Here is a 24,515-nt window from a genome sequence, read left to right as displayed (position 1 = left end):
CTCCCAGCTCCAAATCAAGATCTGGTAGAGCTGGGCTTGCTCAGATGCTTCAAGCTAAATTAGGTTTTGTTTATACTTTCAGGCTGGAGTTGCTGGCCTGGCTGGTGCTGTTAGTTTTGCCTTGGTTTGTATGAGGATTCTATAAATTCTTAGTGAGCCCAGAGGCATGTTTCCCCTACACCTTTACCTGTCTTATTTATAAGTTGGCTTCTCCACGTAGGTGGGGGTCTTAGCCTATAGAACTAGCCATCGTGATGGATGGAGGGAGATGCGTTTCTGTGGTCCAAGGCCTGAAGGCTGAGTACACACTCTTCTGCATTGTAGGTTCCAGGGAAGACAGCATCCGGGTTAGTTCAGTCTTGCCCATTTTTTTCCCTTTTCCCCTGGGTCCCCCGAGCTTGCCTCCTTCCGGTCCTGTTGTCAGCACATTCTAGCCTCAGCATTCTCTAGATTTGCCAGCTTTAACAGCAGTCCCTGCTTTTACCCTAGCAACAGAAGGCTTTTTTATATCAGAGAGGATAGTAGGCAGTGCCAGAGCCAGCCAAATTTATATAACACAACTGAGAACAGGTCTGTCCGTGCTTTGTAGAAGCTTTATCCCTGGTGCCTTTCTCTTTGTACATTCTTTTTCTTTCTTCAAGTCTAGAGAATTCCCAGCAGTCAGTGTCTTGCGATTACAAATTTAATGTGATGCTGAAAATAAAACGGTAAGAACTTCTGGGGGTGTTTCTACCTGCCTGCTTTTTGCTGTTTGAGCATCTATTAGTATGTCTTATAGTCACCATCTCAGGAATAACTTGGTTCCCTTTTCTTTGTTATCGTATCCACAGTAGCGGAGATTCCTTTTGATGTACTAATTTTAGGCAGCATTGAACAATTTTCTATAGCAAACTCACAAGTGGTCTTCCTGCTGATCCCTTACGAATAGACAAAAGTTTGTCACTGTCTTGAGTTTGCTCATTTTCCATGAAAAGTGATTGGAATTTGATAGGGAACAAGAATGACATAAACACGTTGTACTTATAAACTGCGTGGACTTTTTTCCCCATTTGTTTGAAGGACAACGTCACGGGATAAGAATTGTTAAAGAGAAATAGGCATCAGTATTCTGACATGTATCAGCACATTCTGACATGTATCAGCACAGCTGGTGCCTCTTGGGTCCATCTCTGTGCCCTAGAGTAGAAGCGATATAACAGGACAGGTGTGATGTGTATCACCAAGGTGAGTGTGGAGGCCTTTATAGCTGGTCGTTTTAGAGCTACCTCTTCCCTCCTTTGAAATTTGCTTTGTCTTGGGTTTTCCCTTTTAATCACTTCCTAAGTATTTACAGTGCTCCCATATCCTGTACAGTTTGGGGTGGTACACTGATATTTGCTCATTTAACCATGATTGGTGGTGAAATAAGTGTCCTAAGTACATGAAATTTTTCAAATAACTAAAGTTGAAGCTAAGAGGGACATAGGTGACTTCCGGAGAATAATCTCATTACACTGCTTATAATTCCAAGCACCAAGTTAGTGTAATCTTTTTATGAAATGAAGGAGAGGTATTTAAAATTCTTCGTTACATTTGCTTGTCATCTTAAGCACCACACAAAGCATAATTCTTATAAGCCAGTTTTGGTTCTGTTAAAACAGAGTGATATCCTCAGGGGCTTTGGAGGCGAAACTAGTTGCCTTTCCACCGAAAGGTGCCAACCTGCTTTATCTCTTGAGTGATGATGGCTACGTGGTGGAGGCATTTTGGTTTTCTCTCACTTGCCTTTATATCCGTGCTCATGCCCAGCAACCTCTTCCATCCCCACCCTCTACTTTGCTGCTTCTAATTACTTACGGTCTGCAAAGCCATTCATTCATTTAGCCAGCAAACCCTCGCCAGTTACACCACACACTGGGTACTGTCCTCAAGGACTTGGAGAGCATCAGAATGTAACAGAGTCTATTCTTATCCTCATGGAGCTTGTGGTCCAGAGGGGAAGACAACACTAAGCAGATGAATGTGTAACTACAAAATAAAGGTGGTCGTATAGGAAAAACAGGAACGAGGGGATGGATAAACAACAAGGTCTTACTGCATAGCACAGGGAACTGTATTCAATATCCTGTGATAAAGCATACTGGAAAAGAATATGAAAAGGATGTATATATATGTATAACTGAGTCACTTTGCTGGACGGCAGAAATTAACACAACACAATATAGTAAGTCAACTATATTTCAATAAAATAAATTAAAAAAAATAAAACATTTATTAGCCTAAAAAAATGTATATGAGGGGAGAATATGAGACCAGTTTTAAGTTGGGGAGGGGAGGGCAGGGATGGCATTTCCAAGTAAGCCCTAACTCTGGTAAAGGTTTTGCATTCCGTCGTAAGTCATATGGGGAGCCATTGAGAGTTTTAAGCAGGGGATGGAAGGATCAGATTTGGCCTGTCAGTTGGAATGGGTGTCAAGAAAGGAAGCCACGAACTCCATACTCTGCTGGACTCTCCGAGGAGGTATGAGTGTTTCTGTGAGTGAGCTCCTGGTCCCTGAATTTTTGGACATTTCTTTTGACTGCTGAGTACAGGTATTGGCAGGCTTCTTTTTTTTCTTTTTCTTTCCTGTAAAGATCCAGATAGTAAATACTTTAAGTTTGCAGCCGTATGGTCTCTATTGCAACTATCCAGCTCTGCCGTTAATAGCATGAAAGCAGCCATAGACAATACCTGAATGTATGCCTAGGTTCCCGTAACACTTATTTACAGGAACAGGGGGCGTGTAGCTTGCTGACCCTTGGCTCAGAGGATGCTTTGTTTATCATTTCCATGATCTTCGTCACAGGTGGTTGAGCAAGGAAGGAAATGCAATCTACGTGGTTGACCCTGGCCTCGAGCTGCTTATAATCAGTATGGGAAGATAAGTATAAACACTGAGGAAGCCATCAACTAACATTACAAGGCAATATGTCGTTAGGCACCAACATGATGAACAGAAGAAACAGGAAATGTGTTGAAGAATTTGCTCATCGGCTTGGCATCTGGGTGTCTAGGAATGGTTGTAAAGGCTTCGTAGAGAAGGTGGAACTTGATAACCAATCACAGACACCTTGAAGGTTAGAGCTGAATACAACCTAGTCCAACCTGATAATTTTACAGGCATGTAAAACCGGGTCCAATTGATCTTAAGGCAGAGTCTGGACAAGAACACAAGTCCTCTGTTCTCTAAATCTTTGCCCAGGTATTCTTTGTATTTCAGGTCTGGTGCTCTCGTAGGCTGAAAGTACGTATCTAGTAAATTCATAGTAATAAAGAGGAGAAGGAGTGAGGGGTTCCTAGTTATGGGTTGTATGGAGACTTCTTTGGTCCTTGAAGAAAGGGGTTCTCAAAAGCCTGAGGGCAGCATAGTTGTAGCTGTCATTTGGGATGAGAAGGAAAGAAAAGGGAAACTGGGGTGTTGTGTGGGAAGGGAAGGAGGCGAATATGGATTATAGAAAGACACATGCGTGCACTGACACATGGACAGAGAAGCAATCTACATGTCCTTAGTAGGAAGTATCTCTAAATTCTTTACCATGCGCATGTTCAAAGGCATATCCATACTGTTGAAGAGAGCTTGACCATTATAGAGAAGGAAGTACCTATGTGTTCAGACATGGAAAGATTTCAGCGATGCGGTATTAGGAGGTGAACAAAAGCAAGTCACTGTGAATAGTGGGTATGGCCTGTCCCCTTTATATACGTAAACCAAACCCAAACCCAAAGTAGCTGAACTGGTCAACTGAAAGCATGTATGTGTGTTTTATGTGTAAATGCTCAGAAAATGGTCTGGAACGGTGCACACCAGAATGAACAGTGTGTTTCTCTGGGGAATGGGTGGATTTGAGCAAAGACTTAAACATTTCACTCTATTTCATAATTATTAAAATTGTTACAAGAATGTTTATTTTTGTTATAAAAATAATCATTAAAAAAGAGGAATATTAAAACAGTAAAAAGTGCCAGGTTGGGTGAGAGGCAGAGGGAAGGGCTCTGACCGTGGAACTGAGCTGTCTCAGAATCATAGGTGATGAGAGCCCCAGGAGGCCCGTCGTGGTTCAGGGGGTCTAAAACTTAGTTGGGGATGAGAATCACTTGGAAAGCTTAACAAGCAAACCGAACCAAACCAAAACAGATTCCTGGCCACACTGCAGATCCACGTGATACCAGGTGATGGGCTGGGGAGGTGGACTTTTAAAAAACTGCTCAGGTAATTTTGATGCTGCGTTTGAGGCCCGAGTCTCTGTCTGAAGCTCTGATTTAGTTTCCCTGCCTCTGTATCAAGGAGAGAAGTAAGGATCTTGATCAGGGAGAGCCAGGTTCAGGTTTTCTGGCTCCTGTTCTCCTGAACTTTTCTCAGTGACTGTGTCTCTCGATTCAGGTGTTTTCCCTAACATCGGATTTTCGGTATCATCTAAATTTGTCTTTACATTTTATAGGGAACATTCTTAAATACTGTTTTTTTTTAAAATAATTTATTTATTTTTGGCTGCATGGGGTCTTCGTTGCTATGTGTGGGCTTTCCCCAGTTGTGGCAAGCGGGCTGCACTTTGTTGCGGTACATGGGCTTCTCATTGCAGTGGCTTATTCTTGTTGTGGAGCACGGGCTCTAGGCGCGCGGGCTTCAGTAGTGGCAGCACATGAGCTCAGTAGTTGTGGCACGCAGGCTCTAGAGCTCAGGCTCAGTAGTTGTGGCCACGGGTTTAGTTGCTCCGCGCTGTGTGGGATCTTCCCAGACCAGGGCTCAAACCCGTGTCCCCTGCATTGGCAGGCAGATTCTTAACCACTGTGCCACCAGGGAAGTCCCTTAAATACTGTTTTTGAACTTGACTGCCATCCTCCCCAAGCTTTGTGCTTGGGCTCCTAGGTGGCAGCAGGTTGACTGTGGCCTTCGGAGGCTCAACAAACAGGATGTGCATCTAAAAACATTAATTCTGTTATTTAAAGCCCGTTAAGAATGCCAAGGGCCTGCCTCTGTTTTACAAAATACAAACAAAAAACATTTACCTTTGTCTATTGGTCAACTCCAACCGGGTCACCTGTTAGGGAAGTAGCAGCTCAAATATTTGCCATGCTGCTTCTCGGCTGACTTGTCCTGGTATCAAGAAATGGCCACGCAACCTTTGGGTCATAGAAGGAGGACACTATTCAGCAAGTTCTTTTCCTCTTGCATTAGAATTTTGACTTCTGTGTAGCGTTTTTAATGTGAGTCCCAAAGTGCTTTCACATTCATATTCTCCATTGATTTTACAATCAGTTCGAGAGGTACTGTCAACTTCATTTTATAGATGGAAAAAAAGGAAGCTAATACAAAGGTCAGGCAACAAAACCAAAGCTCCACAGCCAGGAGATCAGGCCCCCATACGGAACTGGAGTCTGTTTTTCTCTCTCTGTTATGTTGCAGCCGCAGTCTTAAAAGGGTACAGAACGGGTCAGACCTTTCATGGGAATGATGATGATGGTGGGGTTGGGATTCTTCCATCCTTTCTCCTCCTCTTCCCGTGTAACACCTTCTTGGTTTTTGTCCCCCCACCTGCTTTTTCTTTCTTTCAGCTTGGATTCCTCAGTACCACCAGGGCTCAGCCGGAACAGAAGGCCCCAAGTCTCATTGGCAAATACCACCATGTCGATCGTGTCACCGGCCAGGTGCTTACCTGCGACAAGTGTCCGGCAGGAACCTATGTGTCTGAGCACTGTACCAACACAAGCCTGCGTGTCTGCAGCAGCTGCCCCACGGGGACCTTTACCAGACACGAGAACGGCATTGAGAAATGCCACGAGTGTAGTCAGCCGTGCCCCCGGCCGATGATTGAGAAATTACCTTGTGCTGCCTTGACTGACCGAGAATGCACTTGCCCACCTGGCATGTTCCAGTCAAATGCTACCTGCGCCCCCCACACGGTGTGCCCTGTGGGTTGGGGGGTGCGGAAGAAGGGGACGGAGACGGAGGACGTGCGGTGTAAGCAGTGTGCTCGGGGGACCTTCTCTGATGTGCCTTCCAGTGTGATGAGATGCAGAGCATACACAGACTGTCTGAGTCAGAACCTGGTGGTGATCAGGCTGGGGACCAAGGAGGCAGACAACGTCTGTGGCACGCTCCCGCCCCTCTCCAGCACCGCCCCTCCTTCCCCTGGCACCATCAGCCTTTCCCGCCCTGAGCACGTGGAACCCCACGAAGTCCCTTCCTCCACTTATGTTCCCAAAGGTAACTTAACCTCATGAGTTATGTATGTGAGGAAGGCTTTGTGCTCCGTGGAGGTACCGAGAATGGGCTTGGACCCAGGATATTTTCTCCATCTGGTCTATTCCAAAGTCACCCCTTGAAGAAAGGGCTTGCGTTTTGTGGCTATTTAAAGTCTAGCTTCTTTGGACCTGTTAGAAACATTGAGACTCAGAAGTTATCTATCGGGGGGGGCAAGTATCTGAGAACTAGGTGACATCAAGCTAGAAAATAAAAACTGAGAGAAACAAGGTCAGCGTGTGGCCTTATGGAAGTCACTGAACTTCTCCAGGCCTTGGTTGCAAACTTGTCAATCGTATGACACCATAAATGAGTGATTTAGCTGTTTTAAGGTCCCTTCTAGATTAAAAGTTTTCCAACACCCAGTCAATCCTGGGGAGACACAGCCTGAAGGTCAGAAGGAGAAGGGGAGAAAAATACCATGACATCTGGAAGGGAGGGATTAATGTTGGATCTGAGGTGGGCCAGAAAAGGACAGTAAGGCAGAAGCTTCAGGAAACAAGCACATCCGTGTCACATTGAAGGTAACTAGCGTTCACATCTAGAAAAGAATTTCTTTTTTTCAAAGGACTTTATGTCCTCCATTAAGTGTATCCCAGTTTTCCTCAGAACTCATTTTGAACCTCAGGCAAGAATAACATTGTTTTTATTTTCATGTCCTTTTTGATTAAATTTAATTTTCATGAGATGACAGCCAGTGTGAGCTGTGCTTTCCAGCAGACTCTCACGTGTGGTTACGTTTGACCTTCCCGATGACTCCATAAGGAGGGCCTTCTCACAGCTGCCAGTTGAAATGAAGAAACAACCTCAGAGAGATCCCATGACCTGCCCAGGTTTCCTCAGGGGTTGATTCAGGCCAGGTCCTGTCTCTTGGGACTCAAATTCCCAGGCTTTCACTCCTTAATAGAGAATGCTTGTGGAAGCTTCTCCGAAAGCAGTCCACTGAGCTGCCTGCCCAAATCTTGTTCCTCTTATCACCAGCACGTACTAAGCAAGTCCTGCCTGATTGTACTCACTGACCTGTCTCACTGAACCTTTCACTAGTCAGACTTAGACTGGAGTTCGAGCTCTTTTCTTTATTTTAGTCATATTCTCCATTTTACCACTGCATCGTGAAATAGCCAACTGGTGGGAGAGTAGCAATAAAGAAACTAAAGGACAAAGGAATTCAATTGGAACTAGTTTTCTGAATAATCAAAACAATTAAGGGTTGACCCAGTATAAGCAGCACAGGAGAAGCTGCTGTGAAGCTCAGACACTGGATCCCTGAGGATGGTTTTGACACGAGGAAGTGAGTTTAGCTGTTAAGCTGAGTTTTTACCTTCTCCATAAAGGTGCTATCAGGGTCTTTATGAAAATGTACAATGCCATTTATTCTTAAGCTCCAAAGGTCGTCTTTTCTTGGATTATCTGGCCTGGTTTGGAGATGACTAGGAAGAGGAGGGAATGTATAGAGCCCCACATATAGAAAAGCTCTTCCCCCCTCCTTACTCTTTTTTTCTAGGCATGAACTCAACAGAATCCAACTCTTCTGCCTCTGTTAGACCAAAGGTGCCGAGTGGCATCCAGGAAGGGACAGTCCCTGAGAACACAAGCTCAGCGAAGGGGGAGGAAGGTATGAACAAGACCCTCCCAAACCTCCAGGTAGTCCACCACCAGCAAGGCCCCCACCACAGACACATCCTGAAGCTGCTGCCGTCCATGGAGGCCACTGGGGGCGAGAAGTCCAGCACGCCCATCAAAGGCCTCAAGAGGGGCCATCCCAGGCAGAGCCCACACAAGCCTTTTGACGTCAATGAGCATCTGCCGTGGATGATTGTGCTTTTCCTGCTGCTGGTGCTCGTGGTCATAGTGGTGTGCAGTATCCGGAAAAGCTCGAGGACTCTGAAGAAGGGGCCCCGGCAGGATCCCAGCACCATTGTGGAAAAGGCGGGGCTCAAGAAATCCATGACCCCCACCCAGCACCGGGAGAAGTGGATCTACTACTGCAACGGCCACGGTAAGCCTCCCCCATCTTTTCCCCTTGCTTCCAGATCCCCCGCCTCTCCCTCCCTAGTCCCTGTGGGCGGAAGGAATGGGAAATGCAAAGTTTCTGGAATCTCCTTTGAGTACCAAGTGCTGTTTGATCTCAGTCGCGTTCCGTAAAAGGAGGTGGTCAGCATTCGACACAATAACGATCAGAGAGAATAACTCCTCTGCCACCTGTCCCCGTGGCACATTTAGAGGACAGTGTTTTGGCATCAGAGACATGAGAGTGACCTTTAGGGACTTTGTTCAACCTCATCATTTAACAAGTGAGGGAATCAAGTTCAGAGAGGTTTGGCTGTGTTGACCCAGGGGAGTCTTTTGTTCGGGACGGATGGGACTGAATCCATGTCTCCTGACTTCGGAGCCCTTGCTTCTTCACAGGAGACTGCTCAGAAAATTGAGGGAGGAAAAAAACAACTTGTCTTAAATTTGCCTTGTTGAATTTGAACCTTGCTTTCAGGTTCCTATCACTTTTCTCACATGTCCTTTTCCCCCCCTTATATTTTTAGGATCGCATTTCTATCAGGAAGATCGAAAGGTCTTTTGGGTTTTAGACACTCAAAGCTTAGTATATCGGTTATCATCTGAGGCTGGGCCCTGTATCTTTTTCCTAGTTGTCAGTGTGTATGGATATAGGCTGGAATTTTCAGTTCTTCCTCTTTTGAGGGCAAAAAATAGCTTATAGAACTTGTTCTAGCAGCTAAGTGTGATCTGAAGACTACAGTTTTCAGACTGTGGCAGTAACTTCCCTTTCTTTAATATTAAATGATATTTCAGCTCAAAGTTTTGATAATCCCATTTGGGATCGTTTTCCTTAAAGATAAAGGGGTGGGCTTCCCTGGTTGCGCAGTGGTTGAGAGTCCTCCTGCCGATGCAGGGGACGCGGGTTCATGCCCCGGTCCGAGAAGATCCCACATGCCGCGGAGCGGCTGGGTTCGTGAGCCGTGGCCGCTGAGCCTGCGCGTCCGGAGCCTGTGCTCCGCAACGGGAGAGGCCACGGCAGTGAGAGGCCCACGTACCGCAAAACAAACAAACAAAAAACAAACAAAAAAAAAGGTAAAGGGGTAAGCTTAACTTCCTAAAAGGTGGTTTGGCCTTTTGTATTGAGTCTTAAAAATGTTTATACTCTCTGGCCCAGCAATTCTATTTTTGTGAATCTATCATAAAGATATAAACCAGAAATATTAAAAAAAAATTGAAGCACAAAGATCTTGAACTTTTAATTCAGCATTATTTGTAATAAATAAAAACTGGAAATACTCAAAGGGCTGGTTTTAGGGAAATGGCTATGTAAATTATGGCATATCTATATAGTAGAGTACTATGTTGACATTGAAGATTTTATTATGGAGTTTTTTACTTTTTACCCATGACATAGGAAAATGTTTATACTAGGTTAAAGAATGGGAAAAAAAAAAGCTCCACACTACACACTTTATAGAATATTATCCTAGTTCTCTTAAAATTTGGGAATAAAGACTGAAGGAAATATGCCAAAATGACAATGATGTTTCTTCCAGGTTGGTGGGATTTGGTGAGATTTATGTGGATTTTTTTCCTTCTTTATTAGTTTTCTGTCTTTTCCCCAAATTTTCTATGATAAGGACATGCTACTTTTGTAATCAGAAATGTAGAGAAAGTTTAAAAGAACAACTCATTTTGCTTCTTTTTGCTAATTTGTATGAACGATCAAACCAAGTGAAAGTCAGACTGGGGTGAACCTCCGACTTGGGATGAGCCTATACAGACTTGAATAAAACAACCCTTTGCAGGCAACCATCTGGGCAAGCGAGGCTCCAATTCTTCCTCCTTTTTAATAAAAAATTTTTATTTGGATATAATCTCAAACGTATGGAAAAATTACAAAAATAGTACAAAGAATATCTATATACCTGTGCCCAGATTGACCTATTGTTAACATTTTGCCCTTTTGCATTATCATGTGCTCTCTTTCTATAAAAATATAAATTTTATATTATAAAATGTGCCATGTAGAATAATCTGTGTTATATATAATGTTATATAATATAATGTTCCATAGTACACAATATATAGCATGTATATGTACATATATACAGACATAAAATAATTTTTCTGAACCATTTTATGACCATTTATGCCTAGATTCTTCAGTATGTATTTCCTAACAGTAAGGATATTCTCTTAAAAAACCAGCACAGTTTTCAACTTCAGTAAATTTAACATGGATACAATATTTTAATTTGCTGTCCATATTCCATAGTTGTCAGTTGACCCAGTAAGGCCCTTGATAAACAGCATACTTTTTGCTCTGGTATAGGATCCTGCCTAGGATCCTATATTTCATTAAATTGTCCTTTAAGGTGGCCAGGCAGAACACTTGTTCTAATATATCTAATTAGCAGAAAACAGTGTTCACATTGTGCTTAATTATGTAAATATTTGGAACTCTCCTCTCATTATTCATTTTATTTTTTAATAAATTTATTTATTTTATTTTTGGATGCGTGAGTCTTCGTTGCTGCACGCGGGCTTTCTCTAGTTGTGGCGAGCCGGGGCTACTCTTCGTTGCGGTGTGCGGGCTTCTCACTGGTGGTGTCTTCTCCTGTTGCAGAGCATGGGCTCCAGGCACACAGGCTTTAGTATTTGCAGCACGCGGGCTCAGTAGTTGTGGCTTGAGGGCTCTAGACCACAGGCTTAGTAGCTGTGGCGCGCACGGGCTTAGGTGCCTCAGGGCATGTGGGATCTTCCCAGACCAGGGATCGAACCCATGTCCCCTGCGTTGACAGGCGGATTCTTAACCACTGCGCCACCAGGGAAGCCCTCACTTTATTAAAGAAACGACTCCATTACTTTAGTAGCTGGATTTATAGATTAGATTATGGTCAGCTATAGTTCTAAACTCTCTTGCAGTGCAGTTTTCAGAATTCTTGAGAACACAGGGAGTTGTAGAAGTAAATCTGGTCCAGCAGCAGAAAGCAATTTAATACCATGATCTTAGGCATTCTTATGGCCACTGTAACCTTGTAAACTACTATGTCTGTGTCCTTGAAGCAATCCTATTTTGTAGAAAGAATGGAAGTGCCAAATTAAACAAAACCTGAGCCTACCTTCCGAGAAAGCAGTATTTCAGCAATACACTTTTCCAACTAAATCACAGTCGTCTCGCTCAGACGTTATTATCTCTCCCAGTAGTTTAACCTTTTTCCCCGGGATTTTGCATTGGGAAGTTTATGTTTAAGGTGTTTTTTAAAGGAAGGTCTGTTTCCAAATTGCTATTCTCAAAGGTACACCCAGGTAAAATCCCATAACAAAGGGAGGTTCTGTTTCAGAAAAACCATTCCAGGTGCTCAGAGAGGCCTCTGGAAACAATACCGTGTTGATCTGATTGCAGTGAGTTCTGGGCAGCAGATAATCCTGTATAATAAGATCGTTTTCTGGTCCTTGTCCATTTCACACTGAATTGTTCAAGAGGATGAGGGTGGGGATAAAATCGCCTAGTCCTGTGTATTCTGTATAAGAGGTCGTGTAGGACCTCACTTAACCCTTACCCACCTTAAACAGATGGTGCCGTGCTCCTGAATGCCTTGTAGACCCCCAGCACTGTGAAGCCAGCCCAGTGGTTCCCATCTTTCTCACCAACAAGAGCCTCTTTTGGTTCCACTCATCCCTCTCTGCCTTCCGTGGGTTTACGGTTTTAAAGTTGGACTCCACAAAACTGCCTCCCTACTTCCATGGAATCCTAGTTTTGGAAACACATGACGAGACCTTATGTGGCCAGGAGGATGGGAGACTGAGGGGCTGTGGCATTTTGTATGTTTCCTTCCTTTCTGGAGTCATAGCAATTTTCTGTTGGTAGATTGGGACTGTACTGTGGTTTTCTGTAGTATGCCCTTTTCAGCAGCAGGAATTGAATGTCCATTCAGAATTTATTTAAGAGTTTATTACTAGGTCCAAGTATCATCAAGATGTAAGTCTATTGTTAATGCTTAATGTGCCATGTTTTTGTCTTTTTCTTTTTGGCTACGTTGGGTCTTTGTTGCTGAGCGCGGGCTTTCTCTAGTTGCGGCGAGCAGGGGCTGCTCTTTGTTGCAGTGCTCGGGCTTCTCATTGCAGTGGCTTCTCTTGTTGGAAGCACGGGCTGTAGGCATGCGGGCTTCAGTAGCTGTGACCCACGGGCTCTGTAGTTGTGGCTTGCAGGCTCTAGAGCGCAGGCTCAGTAGTTGTGACACACAGGCTTAGTTGCTCTGTGGCATGTGAGATCTTCCCGGACCAGGGCTCGAACCCATGTCCCCTGCATTGGCAGGAGGGCTCCTAACCATTGTGCCACCAGGGAAGTCCCTTTTTGTCGTTTTTAAAAATTTTAGTTCTTTTGATAACATAACCCAAGCATAATGGGGCAAGTGGGGGTCCAAATTGTTCAACTTAAAGATTAATGTGGGTTCATGTTATTTGGGAATTTACACGAAAAACAATATTTTTTTGGTCTGATCGCTTTGGAAACAAAAAGCACCAAAGTAAGGAGAGTGACACTTAGCGTGTACGCACTGGCCATCCATTGCACTGAGAAAGTCTCAAGTGATCTTAAAACAGTCACCTCATTCACTTCGTTAGGATTATGGATCATACAGAACAGTGTGGTCCTGTCCCAGTTAAGGACAGAGATGGCTTGAGAATGGGAGCCAGTGCCATTCTCTCGGTGCTGTTTCTAATATGGGTCCTTGCTGTTGACTTTCCTTCCTTTGTTCCTCTCCTCCCTTCTGCCTTCCCCACTTCTCTCTCTTCCTATTTGTGACCTGTAACTGTTTGTGATGAGTATGAAGTTGGGTTCCCAGCAGCCCCGTTGCCCTTGGGATTTTGAGGGGAAGTTTGGAAAGCAGGTGAGGCGTGGAAATTGCCCTGAAATACTTGTGGAGGAGGTTCTGGACAGTGAGAAAGGGAGCAAAAAACGGACAATGTCTCTCTCTTCAGCCGCATTCCCTTTTTCTTTCAGACTTCAGGCTATGAAGAAAAATGAGGGGAAAAAAGGGTGAGAGACAAAGGAATTGGACTTACCTTGTTTAAACTGCACTTAGTTCCTGATGAGCACATTCATAGTCCTGGATCTTAGGGAGATCGGAAGCATTTGACAGGGACAGTAATCCTTCCCTGTGTAGTTTCTTAAAGCACGTGTTGTATAAAGACAGCGTCTCCTTTCAGTGGACGCAAAAGGGATTGTGAAGGTAGCTGGTGGATGTTTTCTCAAGCAGACCGTTTTGTACCTGCAGCAGCAAAAAGGCAAAGGGCTCATTCTGTAGAACGAGATACTAAGATGCTATTTCTTTTTTTTTAATTTTTAAATTAAAAAAAATTTTTTTTATTGGAGTATAGTTGATTTACAATGTTGTGTTAGTTTCTGGTACAGCAAAGTGATTTGGTTATATCTATCTATCTATCTACCTGTCTACCTATCTATCTACCTATCTATCTATATTCTTTCTTAGATTCTTTTCCATTATAGGTTATTATAAGGTATTGAATATAGTTCCCTGTGCTATACATTAGGTCCTATGGTAGTCTGTATCTGTTAAACCCAAACTCCTAATTTATCCCTCCCTCACCCTTTCCCCTTCGGTAACCATAACTTTGTTTTCTATGTCTGTGAGTCTGTTTCTGTTTCATAAATAAGTTCATTAGTTCATTTGTATCATTTTTTTAGATTTCACATATAAGTGATATTATACGGTATTTGTCTTTCTCTGTGTGACTTGCTTCACTTAGTATGGTCATCTCTAGGTCCATCCATGTTTTTGCATAACTTTGACGTCCCAATCTGTACCTAAAGACTGTTCTTAGGGAAAACAATGCTGCTTAAGGAACAGGACAGAATTGGCTTAGTGCACTTACTTAAAAGGTTCAGATATTGTCCTGGCACTGAGCTCTATTTTAGATCTTGAGTTTCTGGTAATATATTTTTTATTTCTTCCATCCTTTCCCCCATCCACAACTCACTGCTCAAGCAAAGCAAAACAGGACATCATCCTGCCTTACCCAGCAAACAAGCAGATACACATCCCCTCCCATCTCTGTGGTCTTTAGGTTTTACTCCGTAACGACCATGTTCTCAGTTCTGGGTCCCTACAAATCCCAACAATAGGCTGAGAATAAATGCTTCCTTTCCTCCCAGAATTCTGGTTCCTTACAAAACCCAGCAATAGGCTGAGAAAAACTGCTTCCTTCTTTAGGATTGGCCCCGTGTGGGAGAAGTGGTTTTTATTGGGGCTTTATGAAGGAAAACCATCCCTCGGTTTTGCAACTCTGCAGACTTCATCCTCTTTCGAGGGGAAGCAGGAAGATGCCATCGAATTGTAAGAGCGGAATTGTGATTGTGTGTCTCTTATAAATATTTCCCCGAAGTTGCGGGGGTTGGTTAGGGACAGATGCTGAGTAACTGACATGTGTGCCTTGGATGCATTGGAACAACATCAGGTTTTGGGAATGACCTAACATTTTGCCTGAATTATTAAAACCACCATAAGCAGTGTTGAGAAATGAAGAACGAATGAAGTGCATTAGGAATTCAATAATAAGTACTTTTCCACTTTCCATTTTTCTAAAGTGAGATTAGGGAGTGTTTGCTACCACCCACATAGGCAAGATCTTGAGGTGATTTTGGGGTGCAAAAGATGGACTAAACCGTGACTTACTAATATAATTTTCTAACCTTATAAGAAAGGTTTCTGCTACCATTAAGTTTTCATTGTCTACTTTTCTTTAACAAAGACTTGTATCGCGCTTACTGAATGCCATATCCTGTTCTAAGCATTTTTTATAAATATTAACTTAATTTTCTTAACCATATGAGGTAGGCCACTATCATGGCCATTTTACAGGTGGGAAAACTGAGGTACAGAGAATCACTTGCCCGAGGTCGCACAGCTACAAAAGGGCAGTGCTACGCTTTAAACCCAGGCACTGATCTGACTCTGGACACTGCCCCTTGATTCTTAGAATCTGGATTTATTTTTCTGGTTCTTGGAATCTGGATTTTAATTTTTCCAATGTTAGAAATTTCTAGTTTCTGTGGTTGATTTTTTAAAATTGTGCTCAATCAAGAAAAATTTATTTCCCTTAGCAAAACCCAGCTTGTTCTGAAATAAAACAACTGAAAAATTGTCACCAATAATGAGTTTTCCTCCATAGAAGTCACCCCGATTTCCTACTTTTCACTGTTTTCTTGGATTGCTTGAAATGGAAAAATTCTAAAGCCAGATACCCAATGGCTGAAGGCTCTGAGGGCTGTTTGAAAACATAAAGGCTGTTTCAGATAAGTCAGAGGTGATGGAGTCGTGCTAATTGGAACTCACATCTGTTGAACTTGGTGGTAGTTTTCTCAGCCCCAGACAGCAGCAGCTGCAACCAAAGAAACCCTCCTCCCTTTGCCAAAAGGCTCCTGGACTCCAAATTCTAGACAGTCATCCTGTCTGTCAGCCCAAATTTCCTACGGGAAGTAGACTTGAAGTGTAAACACCGGGAAGCCGGGCTGAAGGGAGCAGATTATTCCATTTAAGAGGTTGCTGTGCCCTTGCTCTGCCCCCAGGGCCGCAGTCATTTTCTGGGAGCAGGCAGGAACAGGCAGGCTGTTCTCCATCCCGTGCTCCCCAACCCCGGTCTTTGCCACCTTTGCTTCTGGTAATGCTACTTCCAGCCGATGGCACCTTTCGGTTGAACCTCTAAGATGTTTGAGAATTATAAAGCACACACAACCACTGCAGTAGAAAAGCCTCTTATTGCGACAGCCTCAAAAGCATTATCTCGTGCACAGAGTCTAGAGTCTGTCATACAGAGTGAAGTAAGTCAGAAAGAGAAAGACAAATACCGTATGCTAACACATATATATATATATAGAATTTAAGAAAAAAAAATGTCACGAAGAACCTAGGGGTAAGACAGGAATAAAAGACCCAGACCTACTTGAGGATATGGGGAGGGGGAAAGGTAAGCTGTGAGAAAGTGAGAGAGAGGCATGGACATATATATACACTACCAAACTTAAGGTAGCTAGCTAGTGGGAAGCAGCCGCATAGCACAGAGAGATCAGCTCGGTGCTTTGTGACCCGCCTGGAGGGGTGGGATAGGGATGGTGGGAGGGAGATGCAAGAGGGAAGAGATATGGGAACATATGTATATGTATAACTGATTCACTTTGTTAAAAAAAAAGAAAGGTGTTGCCTTTGCCCTTGGAAGGCTGTTGTCCTCCCCAGGCCCACCCACCAATGGCTTCTTCCTCTAGGCTTTAGAGGACAGGTGTTTATGTTTTAAATGTATATTTTTTTCTCTAATTTATTGAACAGCTTTTGAATTTAAGCTGTTTGGGATACTGAAAAACACATAAGCATTTTCCCCACGTAGGGCTAAAATGCAAGTAGAAAAGAAAATCCTTACAAATGAGTGTCCTTGAATCAACCTGGTCAGGTATTATGTAAGCAGATTTTACAGAGAAGGAGGAATCTCTCTAATTCTGTTGATTTTGTTCTTCACGAGTAATTGGTCGTTACCCTTGCAGCGTATGAACAGAATTTGACGTATTAGGTTGTTGATGGTATGTCAGGTTGTAAAAATTAGGCGGGTTCAAGTTTATAAATTAAAAAAATAATAGTTCTTACTATATTTCGTCAAATCTAAGACACCACTGATTGTGAGACGCACCATTATTTTATACACCACTAAGGAAGAAAGCACACTGCAACCAAGCTACGGAAAGGCACTGGTCAAAAACATATATATCACTTACACGTGGAATCTAAAACGCTGATACAAATGAACTTATCTACAAAACAGAATTAGACTCACAGATTTGGAGAACAAATCTGTGGTTACCAAAGGGGGAAGGAGTGGGGGAGCGATAAACTGAGAATTTGGGATTAACAGGTACATACTACTGTATATAAAATAGATAACCAACAAGGACCTACTATTGTATAGCACAGGGAACTATATTCAATATCTTGTAATAATCTACAAGGGAAAAGAATCTGAAAAAGAATACCTATCTATCTATCTATCAGTCTATATCTGAATCACTTTGCTATATACCTGGAACACTGTAAATCAACTATATTTCAGTTTTTAAAAAGTGCATTTAGATGTTTTAGCACCTCTAAAATATGGTAGCAATGTTTTAGCCCCAATCTGGCTTCTTTTCCACATAGTCTGACAGCACTATTCTCACTGCATTGTTCGGTTCTGAGTTTTCCTCTACGGCCTACTGGGTCCCTTGGTTCCCTTCTTCCTGAAACACTTCCTTCCTTTGGCTTCCTGGACTCCACCCTCTCTCGCTCTCCTCCCACCTCTCTGGCTGTTCCTTCTCCAGCTCCTTGGCTATTTCCTCCTCTTGGACCCCACCTCTGAATAATGGAGAGCCCCGGGGCTCAGGACTCAACCCTCTTTTCTACCCTCACACACCCCTTCCGTGGGTGACCCATGGCTTTAAATGCCATCTATCTTCTGCTAATTCCCAAGTGTATCTACCCAGCCTGGATCTTGTACCCGAACTCAACATACAGATAGCCTCCCACCTGCCTGATGGACCCAGATGTCCAAGAGGCACCTCCCACTTAAGATGTGAAAACCTGAATCCCGAACTGTGCTGCTCACATCAGTTGCCCAGCGCAGAAAATGGCCCCGCTGGTCTTCCTGCTCCTCCGAGCAAAACCTTAGCATCATCCTTAACTCCTTTCCTGCTTTCTCACCCCATATTCAAGCCATTAGCCAATCCAATCAGCACTACCTTCAAAATAGATGCAGAAGGCCACCATTTGCCCTCATTTCCACAGCCACCACCCTGGCCCGAAGGCACTGTCACCTCCCTCCTGGATCATTGCCATGGCCTCTGAACTGGTTGCTCCACTTCTGCCTGTGCCCCTTTTAGTTTATTCTTTTCACAACGGCCAGAGTGATCCTGTTCCATGTAAGTCACATCGCGGCAGTCCTGTCCTTGAAACGTCAGAATCCCCAGTGACTTTTCACTGCACGGGGAGCGGCAGCCTGAAAGCCCAGTGCAATCTGTACTCCCCTCCTGGCCATTCGTATCTAGCCTCTGACGCCCACCACACTCCCCGCCACTCACTGTTGCAACCACACTGGTCTTCCTGCCCTCTTTGTACATGCCAGCACCCATCCTCCCTTTCTACCTGCGGTTCCCTCCGCAGGACTTGCTCCCTTACCTCCATTAGGGCTCGATTCCAACGTTAGCTCAGTGGAGCCTTCTTTGAGATATCAGGGAGAAGGCCCCATGTCTAAAATTGCAGCCCTGCCCCCTCGGTCCCCTTCCCCTGTTGTCTTTTACTCCTTAGCACTCCTGGCTGTGCAACGTATGGAATATTTTATTACTTCCCGCGTTCCCCAACAGAATGCAGACTTCACCAGGAAAAAGGATTTTGTTTTGTCTCATTCGCTGCCACGTCCGCAATGCCCAGAATCGTGTCTGGTGCTCAGTAAGGGCTCAGTACGTTTTCATTATATGAATAAACGAACAGCTTCATACAGAGGCTGAGACAGGGAGGAAGAGGGCATTTTGTGTTGTTTTGTTTTCCTCCTGGAATGAAAGAAAAGGTTATTAGTTTTGTCCTCCCAGCCTCAGTGAAATTTATATCTTCCATTCCTACTGCTTTGATAGAGTTTGCCCTTGGTAAACAGTTCTTCCATTAACCACGAGACCTTTGCACGGTGGTTTTTAGCGGCTCCCGAGATTCATCTGAGCTTGTAATGATTGCCTATTGAACCTTCAACAAGATGCTGATGAATTCAGCTTTTGGGGTTTCAGATGAAATCTAAACAGTTCCTCCAACTTTTTACCGCAATAGGGAAGGAGTATTTTTAACTTGGGGCCAACCAAGTTCCTGGCGTGGATGAAGCAGTTTCCTGTGTGATACTTTGGGAGTGATCACTTTAGATATAGTATGTTTTTTGCCTTTTGTTTTTGTTTTTGGCCACGTGGGATCTTAGTTCCTTGACCAGGGATCGAACCCACGCCCCCTACAATGGAATCGTAGAGTCTTAAACTCTGGACCGCCAGGGAAGTCCTGATTATAGCATGTTTTAACCATCCTATGACATGCTGGTTACTGCAAAAAAAAAAACCATGCACATGTGGGGTTGTTGCTTTTAGGAGCATTTACTATGTTATCAGGCCAGCCAGACCGTGGCCTGGATAGCTTATCTCTGGAGGAGGTTTCCGCCATGGTGGGACCTCTTTGCCTCGTGAGCTCTGGGCCCTCACATGGATTCAGTGGACCGCCCTCGATGGGAAGAGGGCGCCAGCAGAGGGAGAGGCTATTGCACAACGGCTGGGTTCCTGTGCCAGGAAGCCCACGTTTCCCCCACTGGCAGCCACACGTGGGCCTTTCTTCTTGTCATCATAGAGACTGTAGATCTGGCAGGGCTACACAGCAAGGATGTGCATTTGGTCCCTCTCATTTTCAGGGACTTAAGTTACAGGGGCTAATGGGATAACAAATGGTGGGGAGGAGGTTCAGGCAAGAGGGGAGGGATGTAAAAAGGCTCTCATTCATTCATTCATTCACTCATTCAATCAGAGATCTTCATTGTACTTTTGTTATGTGCTAGGCTCCGGGAGTAGCTGGGGATAATGGTGATCGAAGCAGACATGGGGCTCGGGCAGAAGGTGGCCAGAAACGGCATCTCTGAGGACATGACCATTGTACAGGGAAGGCCATCATGGCATGCTAAAGCCAGACTTTTTTTTTTTTTTTTTTGCGGTACGCGGGCCTCTCACTGATGTGGCCTCTCCCCTTGGGGAGCACAGGCTCCGGACGTGCAGGCTCAGCGGCCATTGCTCACGGGCCCAGCCGCTCCACGGCATGTGGGATCCTCCCGGACCGGGGCACAAACCCGTGTCCCCTGCATCGGCAGGCGGACTCTCAACCACCAGGGAAGCCCTACCATGGCTTCTGAATGATGGCACTCATTTCAGATATTTATCTCCAAAAGGAAGGAGCGTTAATACCTTCTCTTGAAAAGGTCAATTCAGGTTCGTATTAAAAGAGGAGGAACTTTTTTTGCATACTGACGTTGACATTGAGCCTCCGATGAGGGTTGTCACCCAGATTATATCTGATTCAGGGTTTTATAACGCATGGGAAAATGCCATGTCTTCCACAATAACCCAACTGCTCACCTCGTGCCTTTTCCTTGAGCTCCCTCACAGCAGAGCTGGGCAGAGTCCGCTCATTCGGAAGAACCCCCCGAGTCCTGTTATGATGCCCTGTGTGTGGCGGGGGGCAGCGTTGACCTCTCACATGTGTCTTTCTGTGGGTGGTGCCCCTCTTGTGCAGAGGTGCCCCTTCGGACACATACTGGTGAGGTTCTGAAAAACCCAGGAGGCGAGGATGCTGGTGCCCGGCCTCATTGTTCAGCGCCTGTGGTCCTGGTGCTAAAACCGATGTCTATGCAGAACTCCTCCCGCCTGTCAGCTTCGTTGCCCCAGTGACTCTTGTCCAGAAATGGAGGGGACAGAGGAAGGAGAACCAAAGTGCTTTACAGGTTTAATACTTGACCCCGTACATCTCCTTACCCAGCCTATGAGATAAGAGATGGTATTTTCGTTTTACTGGTGAGTACACCGAAATCTTAGAGGTCATTTGCCCCATGTCACACAAGTTACAAGTCATGGAGTTTGAAACTGTATCTTGGGATTAGCAAGTTTATGATCTTTCTACTACCTGCATCTTAAAAGTCACAAGCCATTTCCCTGGTGCCAGAACCACCTTCGCATACACAGCCCCTGGCAAGTACAGCCCCTGGTTTATAGGGCTTGGCTGCGTCATGACTTCTTTGGAAACTTCAGCCATTCTCCAGAGCTCCAGGACCTGCCATCACAAGAAAAGGGAAGTTAAGCTCGTTGCCTATCAGTCAGCACTTCTGTGCGTTGATGGTTGTATAGCTTTTCAACCTAAGAAAAAAAGAGATTTGGCATCACGCTAAACAAGTTAGATTAATTCAACACATGGTGACTGTCTCCATTCTAGATGAAAATTGTTGGAACGCTGATGGACAGATGAGTAGGGCACCCAGCCACGCAGAGATTTGGTCTCTATTTTACTATCATTTCACATTGAGATTGATCATTGGGGTAGGAGGCTTCATTTGGGAGGCTTTGTGTGTGTTTGTGTTTCTTTAACAATGCTTTTCTAAATCTTTCTGCCGTTTGACAGTCTAGCTGTGGTCTCTTGAAATTGCTACAGTTTCAGGGGTTGGAGAACTTTAGCACGTGGGCTCATTTGTACTGCTTATGGCCGCTGTCACCTAACAACAGAGTTGAGAACTTGCAACAGAGACTGTATGGTTCTCAAAGCCTAAAATACTTATTCTTGTCCTGTATAGAAAAAGCTTGCTGAAACTTCCTTCTTTTTTAAAAAAAAAAGGGTACCTTAGTTTTAAAGGAAAGAACTACACTTGCTAGCCCTAAAGAAAAACTTTCCAAGCATCTGCTTGGTCAGTAATAACAGGCCAGGAAGAAGTACACACACCATGGTCTATGCCGAGTGCATTCATATGTGGACTGTGCCCTAGGAGCATAATTCCAGTGAATAGCAATGTTCCTCTGCGATACCATATTCCCTATTAACCACAACAGAGGTACCACTAACTAGCTGGGCAACCTTGAACTAGTCACTAACCTTTCTACATGAGATTCCTCACCAATTAAATTAAACATTAAAAAAATTATGTATCCCACATCATAGTATGTATAGGTATGAAGTATATGCAAATATATCTATATATGTGTGTTATATATATGTATGTAGCTTTAAAAGGAATAATAACATAAATATCAAATACAATAATAAAATAAAAAGAAGACCCATTTCCCCACCATCCAGCTTAGGAAATTGAACCTCAGGAATACCTTTGAAGTCCCCTCTGTGCACCTATCCAGTAGGGGACAGCTACCGTATCTTGCTCCCTCCCCAACGGTAGCTATCTCAATTTAGTTTAATCATTCTACTGCTTTGCCCTATAGTTGTATTGTTTAGTTTTGCCTGAAACGTGTTTTCTAAACGAAGAGCACTTTCAGATCCCATCAGATTTTGTACTTCATCAGTGTGACTTCATTTTCTTGGTGCTAAACTCTTTGTCTGAAAATCTCCCAAGGGCTTTCAGTCCAGCAAACAACGTTAACACACGGTGGCTGCCCAACAAATACTCTTGAAATATTCCGCAGGTTTTTCTTTTCCCTTTGGTGGCGATAGTGGGGTCGGGGGCAGGGTACACCAAAGTCGTGGGCTGGTTCAGACTGGTCTTCCCTCCTCCTGCTGTGGTTTGTGATCCTGTGCTAGGCTGAGAGGCTGGGGTCTCCGGAGGTAGTGGTTGCCTTTGTATTTATCAGCTCCGAAGTGGGAGGGGCCCGTGGTGAGGAACCTTGTTGATCCAGGCTGGTTCACAAAAGTTGACTCCATGTTTACATAGTAAAAGAATAAGGTGAAACCTGATTCGTGGACCTAAAATTTAGCCTCCAGTCAATTTTAGTTGAAGGAAAATCTCATTGCACCCATTCTTCGTGTTTTCCTTTTTTTTTTTTAATTTTGTGGCAGAAAAAAAGTATAAATACTGGCTTTTGGAAGAAGGAGCTATTGTTAAGCGTAAGCCTTTTAAACTCTGTAATTACTCTATAAAGCCTGTGTGTTTCCATCAGAAATGCATTTAGTCTTAAGTTGTAGTGCCCAGTGTATGGAACATTTATAATGATGGGGTACTTCCAAAAATAAATCCACTCTATAGAAAATGTTAATCAGCTCATCCCCAGGGACCACACTGAGTATCTCCCATTGTACAAATGAGGAAATGAACATGACAGTTAGTGGTTTGCCCAAAGCCGCACTGTCACTGGCACTACGAAGATTTGAGCAAAGGGCCCACATACAAGAAAACAGTCATGTTTCCATGTAAGACACTGTGGGCCTTCGTTAACTTGACCTAAATTAAGATTCGGGGGCTAAGAAGCCTTTTGGTGTTTGGAAGAATCGACCACACCAACCACAAAGAGCTGGCTTGCTTCTGAAAGTTACCTGCGGGGTTTTAAATAAGACATGTTGTTTTTTGAGGTGTCTGTTTGCTTGAAATCAGAAGCTCTGTATCTGTCTAAACATTGCTATGAAAACTGGAAAACAGCGGGTTCAAGTGTATTTCACACTGCCGGGGAAAATAGTGTGGGAAGTACAGTCGGGTCTCAATCTGTGGCATTCTACTTTTACAGTTGACAAGAAAGCAGCCTGCTACCAGGAACTTACTTTCCGAAACCATTTTCAGGGGGTTGGTTCAGGATGTACACGCAAGTCTTCCAAGTCATCTGCTTCAATGGGATTGCGTGGCAGAGGAAGGGTTTCCATGGAGGAACCACAAATTCCTCCATTTACAAGGAAATTTCGGGAATTGTTATTGCTCTTTTCTCAGGCAAAAGTTGATAGCTCATTTTATAAATATTTTCCCCAACAACTGATTGGAGCAAAAAAGGTTTTTTTCTTTCCCGCCCAACTAACCTCTAGTTAATTGAAAAATTCAATTAACCATCACAGTAAGCTCCTCTTCTCTTCTTTTGCTTTCTTCCCCAAGTTTCACTTGGGAACTTGACTTCATTTTTTTTTTTTTTTTGGCCTCACCCTGTGGCATCTTAGTTCCCTGACCAGGGATTGAACCCGTACTCCTTGCAGTGGAAGCACAGAGTCCTAACCATTGGACCGCCAGGGAATTCCCCCCCCCCCGTTTTTTTTTTTTTTTTTTGAGTAGTAAATGTTTTAAAGACTTTTTTTCAAGTTTCCTTTTAAATTGAAGTGTAGTTGATTTACAGTGTTGTTAGTTTCTGGTGTATAGCAAAGTGATTCAGTTATACACATATATATTCTTTTCCATTATAGCTTATTATAAGATACTGAATATAGTTCCCTGTGCTATACAGTAGGACGTTGTTGTTTATCTATTGTATATATAGTAGTTTGTTTCTGCTAATCCAAAACTCCTAATTTATTCCTCCCTCACTCCCTTTCCCCTTTGGTAACCATAAGTTTGTTTTCCACATCTGTGAGTCTGTTTCTGTTTTGTAAATAAGTTCATTTGTGTCATATTTTAGATTCCACATATAAGTGGTATCACATGGTATTTGTCTTCTCTGTCTCACTTCACTTAGTATGATAATCTCTAGGCCCACCCATGTTGCTCAAATAACACTATTTCATTCTTTTTTTTTTTTTT

The 24,515-nt window shown here is 43.8% G+C and overlaps 1 protein-coding gene across 1 annotated transcript in view; it reads left to right on the top strand.

The window, feature by feature from the left end:
• The window catches only part of TNFRSF21 (TNF receptor superfamily member 21), a 66,935-nt gene that overhangs the window by 13,376 nt on the left and 29,044 nt on the right, over positions 1-24,515 (top strand). The window contains exons 2-3 of the mRNA XM_024766008.1: positions 5,573-6,224; positions 7,765-8,259. Of these exons, the coding sequence (XP_024621776.1) occupies positions 5,573-6,224; positions 7,765-8,259 (1,147 nt within the window). The remainder of the gene's footprint in view (positions 1-5,572; positions 6,225-7,764; positions 8,260-24,515) is intronic.

Source organism: Neophocaena asiaeorientalis, unplaced genomic scaffold (genome assembly GCF_003031525.2).
Source record: "Neophocaena asiaeorientalis asiaeorientalis breed wild unplaced genomic scaffold, Neophocaena_asiaeorientalis_V1.1 scaffold46, whole genome shotgun sequence".
In the NCBI taxonomy this organism is placed as follows: Eukaryota; Metazoa; Chordata; class Mammalia; order Artiodactyla; family Phocoenidae; genus Neophocaena; species Neophocaena asiaeorientalis.
The sequence above is the reverse complement of the archived record's forward strand: the minus strand, read 5'-3'. Positions and strand labels throughout refer to the sequence as shown.